The 6000-nt window shown below is 39.2% G+C and overlaps 1 protein-coding gene across 5 annotated transcripts in view; it reads right to left on the reverse strand.

Moving 5' to 3' along the window:
- The window catches only part of Phka1 (phosphorylase kinase regulatory subunit alpha 1), a 148372-nt gene extending 142634 nt beyond the window's left edge, over positions 1–5738 (reverse strand). For all 5 annotated transcript variants that reach the window (XR_005283834.1, XM_038316258.2, XM_038316257.2 and 2 more), the window contains exons 1-3: positions 5368–5738; positions 3758–3916; positions 831–878 (exon numbers count right to left, since the gene is read on the reverse strand). Coding sequence is in view for 4 of the 5 variants with exons in the window: in XM_038316258.2 (XP_038172186.1) it covers positions 831–878; positions 3758–3916; positions 5368–5445 (285 nt within the window). In the remaining variant the exon portion in view is untranslated. The remainder of the gene's footprint in view (positions 1–830; positions 879–3757; positions 3917–5367) is intronic.
- Positions 5739–6000: the final 262 nt, after the last annotated feature.

The following is a 6000-nucleotide window of genomic DNA, read 5'->3' on the forward strand; positions in this document are numbered from 1 at the left end:
TTGTAGATAAGTTTAGAAGTTGAGCATTGATTTCCTTCTACTTTCACAAAGTTAAGTCAGATTAAATATGCACATGTTTTAAGATCCTAGAATAAAGGTTTCTTATGTAAATATGTTTGTGTGGAGAAAATGTCATAAACTCAAAATATATCTGTAAAAATATTTGCAATGTATATGACAAATGACTAATATCCTTAAGGTACAAGAACTCAGTAGGCGAAAAACAAATAAGCTGCCAACAAAAGGAGGTAAAGCTCTAGCAGGTAATTCACCAGTAAGGGACTGCAGATTTCCAATTCATATGCAAAAGAATATTCAGCTACACTCAATGTCAGGGAATGCCAATCATAAAATTGAAAATACTTTGATTTTTTATAATTACATTTTACATCAAAACTCATCTGGTGGAAACACTAAATTCAAATCAATATAGGGCTATGTACACGCTTTATTTTATTTACTGTAAAAGGAATGACTCCCTATCAAGAAATGTTTTTTGTATTGTAGAGTATTTTTCTTTCCACTGAAGATATGAGAAATTATATGATACGTATATTTTGCTATCTTTTAAAAATCTAAAAATTTATTACTAGAACTGATCTGGACCTAAGAGTTTAAACAGTTTTAAAAAATTATTTGTAAAGGAGGAAAAACCCTGGAAGGGAATATTCCCATTGTAATAGGGTGGTAAGTCTCTGTGACATCCCACCTGAGAGCTCCAAACTTTCTAAAATTAGAGTGTACTATTTGTGAATCTGAAAAAAGGCTATAGGCATTACTAGGAAGTTGTTAGGATACTGTCTTGTTATGCGTTGTTACCATTGCCATACCTGTCTGATCATGCAGTGCAGCAGTCCCCTCATTAACTTCACTACACTCTGCAGGAATAAATGGAAACAAGGCCGTTATAAACATACTGAGCTACAAGAACACTGACTCAGCAACTTTAGTCAGTACATGACCTTTGGAGAACAAGTAACCCTATCCTGGGTTCTAATTACATGGCATTTACTTTATAGGTACACAGAACAGATTGCAGCTAAAAAAATTAAATCAAAAGCCATAGGTTATGATTCCTTGGATTTTAAATAATAATATGCTTGGCAGTTTTACCTAAAAATAAGGCAATCATCGAACAGGGAAGACTCCAGCTAGAGAAAAGGAACAAGTCAACTCACATGGTTCCAAAGATCCTCTAGTATATACACTACAGTCTCCATAGCATCTTTGAAATTTTTCCATTTTATTTTTTAAAGATTTTTTCATTTTATATGTATGGGTATTTTGATTATTTGTATATTTGTATATACAGCTCACATGCATGCCTGGCATGAGAAGCGAGTATGTTTTAGAACATTATCAGCATAGAATAGCTCCTCCAATTCTCTACAAAGCTTTCTGTTTCACAATCTAGAAGATCCTAAATTGGCCTTGTGTCCCACAGATCATACTATGAGCAATTTTTTAAAGTAATACTGTGAGGGTGCTCAGAAAATGAGGCCACCTTTAAGAGAAAGAGTGACCATTCACTACTGTTTGGTCCAGCACTGGCTGGGTTTTCAAGCACACGGTTTGAAGAGCCGCAGGGTACACAGGGAAAACAAGGAAGACAAATGAAAACTCGAGTTTGGATCTCAAGTAAGATCAGAGTTAAAGGAACAGATTTGGATAAAGGTAATAGAAAAGCCATGAAAAAAAAGATGAGAGAGGAAACAAGAGACTAAAATAATCAGAAGTGGAAGCAGCCAAAGAGAGACCTTGATTTACCTGAGTATTTATTTTTATAACTATGATATTATATCTATATGCCCAAGAAAGGGGACATCTTTAAAAGCATACTTATGTATAATTCCATTTCCAATATAGAATATAGAAGTTAGTTAAACCCATTTCTTCTCATCCACAATTCTCGTCTATTCTTAAATTTTATGAGAGAGAAGCTAAACAAAGAGTATAAATGTTTAACACAGTTCTGGGGGAAATCTATACAGTAATGTTAAGTTGGCAGTAGGTAGAAATTTAATCCATGGATGTATTGGATTTAATCTATGCTCATTTACTAGTTATAGGTCAGTTATTATCTAGACACATTATTAGATCTGTCTATATTAGAATCTCAAATTGTTTTAAAGTAAGGTCCAGTAAGGATATCTCTGAAAAGCTTTCCAAGCAATTCCAATGTACGGTCAGAGTTTAGATTACTCATTTGGGCCAGGGACAAACCCAACCCATCACTGTTTCTGTATATAAAATTGTTGGAATATCGCCATGCTAATTCTTTACATATCATCTTTGGTTCTTTTCTGTTATACCTACAGAGCAGAGTAATTAGAGACAAGTGAACTATATGCCAAAAATATTGACCATCTGACCCTTTACAAAGATGGGTAGGTTTCTAAATTAATGCTGACATAAGTTTTTAAAACATCAGACCTAATAATCAAATTTGTTTTGATTCTTTAAACAAGTCCATATAAAATTTAGAATTCCCACAAAAGCTTTTCTGAAGCTATTTCCCATTTCCATAATATACTGAAACATTCTAAAGTTACTAATATGGTGATATAAAAATATTTTCAGCTATGTGAAAGGTCATATAACAGAACACTAAAAGAAATTCAGCTTTTTCCTCATTTTTCCACTTGGGTCAAATAAGGAAAGAAACCAAATCAGCATTATGATGCGACAACAGATTTATTCTAATAATCTTGAAATGCTTTGATCAAATTATATCAGGCATGTATTTACAGTTCTGCTGATATTAATTTATAGCAATCAATATAAGGAACAAGCTACCAAAGTACTAAAATATCACAATACCAAAATATTCAGAGTAGGATGCAGGACTAGGGGTTTTAAAAAATATATTCCTACATTTTCCAAATTTCTATTATGGCATTATTTCTACAAAAAGTCTGTACTTCCTAGGCTAGAGCAAAAATTCCACCCATTTTTGTGTCTCTCAGAAATGGCTAGAATTACACAAATGCCTGCTATTGCTATTGGCAATACAGTAAGACTTGTCCCACTGCCGGCAACCACAACTTCTGATTATATTGCTGCTCTTAAAAATACCAAATCCCAATATCCTGACTTACAGATCACAAATGGAGTTCAAGGGAAACGACAGGAGAAAATGGCTGGTCTGGTAAGGCTCCTCTCTAATGGCAACAGATCCACACATACTTAAAACTAAAATAGCAGAGTACTTTATCATTACAGGTTTTATGGAATCCAAACAATGCCAAATTATTGCTCTTTTAGACACCTGAGAGGATGTAGTTCTGTTTGTGCTCAGAAGTTCCTTAAAGGATGCTAATTTACTGAGGGAAAGGTGCCTTAAAAGTTGGCCTAAAATCATCTCCTGATGCTGACTTTCAATTTGTCCTGAGGCAGGCAACAGGCTCTCTAAAATAGTGATCATACCTATAACAATCAACAAAGTCATACTTCTGTCTGATGAGGAAGGCCTGTTGATTTGTGCCAGTTATGCATATATAAATACCACAATTATTTTTCAAAAATAAGTAAAATAGTACTTATCTGTTCCCAAATAGTCTTCTCAATGAAAATAAAATGGTGGAAGCTGAAAATACACTTAGAGGATTATTAACTTTAGGACTATCCAGGTAGGATTTTGAAAAGTAGTGAATATACTGCACCCCTTTCCTTGAATCTGCAAGTTTCAAGTTTCCACTGTAATACCTACCACAACCACACATAGCTCCACATCTCTATGTGATTCTGTTTTGATTACCTGCTCCAGCTCATAGGCCTTCGCCTTGTCCTCATCACGGTCTGCGTTTTTCCGATATGCCAAGCCCAAACCCCACACAGCCAAGATGCTATACACATTATCTCGGACCCAGGCATCTTTCTGATCATAGCTGGCTGGAAGCAATCCTGTCACTGGATTCTGCAAGATCAACCAAGAGAGGACAGGCAGCTAACCTCAGAGTGTAAAAGGAAACATAATCTATGGAATATTTTATTTGGAAATCTTAGTCTTTCTCCTACTTCCTCATTCTTGAGTTTTAGAACTTTTTTTTTCCTACCAATTTCAGGCAGACATTATCCCCCAGCTTTACTGAGATATAACTGACAATAAAAATTATACAGATTTACAGTATGCAACAGGTTAATTTGACACATACATGAATCTATTGTGAACTGACTAGCGCAATCAAGCTAATGTGCCATCACCACACTTGGATGTGGTGGGATTTACTCTTTCAGCAAATTTCAGGTATACAATTCAAGTACTATGGAATAGTCAGTGTGCTACTGATGTTAATCAGTTTTGCAGAACATACTTGTCTTGTTTTGTAACAGAAAGCTTGTTCTCTTTCCGTGTGCTATCTTAAGACTGAGAAAGAGCCCGTTGGAGGCTTACAAATCCAAATGTGGGTATTATTAAAATAAAGGCACTATTAAAGGTATTATCAAATGTATTACTAAGAATTGCTAAAAGCATTTTTTAAATGTAATTTTTGAGTTAAATTCAACTACGAATGAAGTAAAGGAGTAAAAAATATATTTAGAAATATATACAGTCAGGTGTGGTGCCTTATGCCTATAATTTCTTGGCTGGAGAGACTGAGCAGGAAGACTGATGCTACTTCAAGGCCAGCCTTGGCTACATACTGAGTTTCTGTGCATCATGGGCTACAGAGTAAGACTTGGTTTCAAAAACAAACCAAACAACTCCAAACAGTATACATTAGCCAGGTGCAGTGGTGCATACCTGTAATTCCAGCACTGAGAGGCTGAAGCAGGAGGATTAAGGTCAGCCTGGGTTACACGGTTAAATCCTGTCTCCAGCAAACAAACAAAACAAAAACAACTTAGGAAACAAACAACAACAAAAACCCACTGGTTTATGATCTGTTATCCAAACTCAGGAGGCTGTGGCTTCCAAGTTCAAGGCCAGCCTAAGCCATGGAGCAAAACTATTTAAACAAAAGTATACACAAAGTGCCCTGACCTTCGCAATAGTCTAAGGTTTCTTAGGATGCCTAAATGTTCTCCCACATCTTTGAGGGGAGTAGAAGTAGATAGCAGAAACCTGGGGTGAGGGTGTCAGTAAACAAGTGTTATCACCTCTTGCAACTCTGCTCCTGGTACCCACCTGTAGATGGGGGTGTGGGGAAGCGGGTGGTTACCTCTGAGCTCAGAAACCACTACTCTGGAATTACTGCAGAGGGGTGGGAGTTGTGGTTATTCATGCCACACTTTGGTTCTTCCTCAGGTTCAACCTGTAACTTTCCTGCAGGATCTTTTAGGGCCTCCCCACAGACAAATGCTTTCGAGGGTTCACCCAGGGTCAGTGTCCAACAGCTCACACTTCGCCCTTGCTTACTCTCTTACCTGATGGCACAGGATGGTGTGATGCACCAGCCGAGCATACCCGTCCAGGCGGACCCCTGAGTTACTCCGACTCCTCATCCCGTCAAGTCCCTAATCCCCCAGTCCACACTCGGGGGAAGCTTGGGCACCAGGCCTTTGGAAACCTTCGGAGTGCCCGCTTGGCCGACGGTTCCAGCGCGGCGCCCCGCTCCAGCGGCCTCGGAATCCGCTTTAGGTGGCGGCTCAGCTTCCCGTGGTCTAGGCTTCAACTCGCAACGCCTCCGGTCTCCACTCAATCTTCCGTGACCCCTGGGAGCCCAATCGGCATCCTCCGTTGGACTGAGTTAGACCTCAGCAGCCCTGAGCCTCCAGGCTGGCAACAGCGGCGGGTCAGCGGCCGCGGCCCCGCCTCCCCTGGCGAGCACGCGGGGGCGGGGCGTGGGTCTTGCAGCTGCGCGCTGCGCCCACGGGCTGGCCGCTGGGGCGCACGGGGGGAGGGGGGTGGCCTTCCGCCCAGAATGTGTCGCCGTAGGCAATGTGCTCTCCTGAAGTTATTTTCGAAACACTCCAAGTGACTATTTTAATTTTGCACGCCTGTTGTGTGCACAGGCTGTTGCTCTCACTTCTGAGGGACTAGTTTTAGGAACCCACGGG

The sequence above is a fragment of the Arvicola amphibius genome, chromosome X (genome assembly GCF_903992535.2).
Source record: "Arvicola amphibius chromosome X, mArvAmp1.2, whole genome shotgun sequence".
In the NCBI taxonomy this organism is placed as follows: domain Eukaryota; kingdom Metazoa; phylum Chordata; class Mammalia; order Rodentia; family Cricetidae; genus Arvicola; species Arvicola amphibius.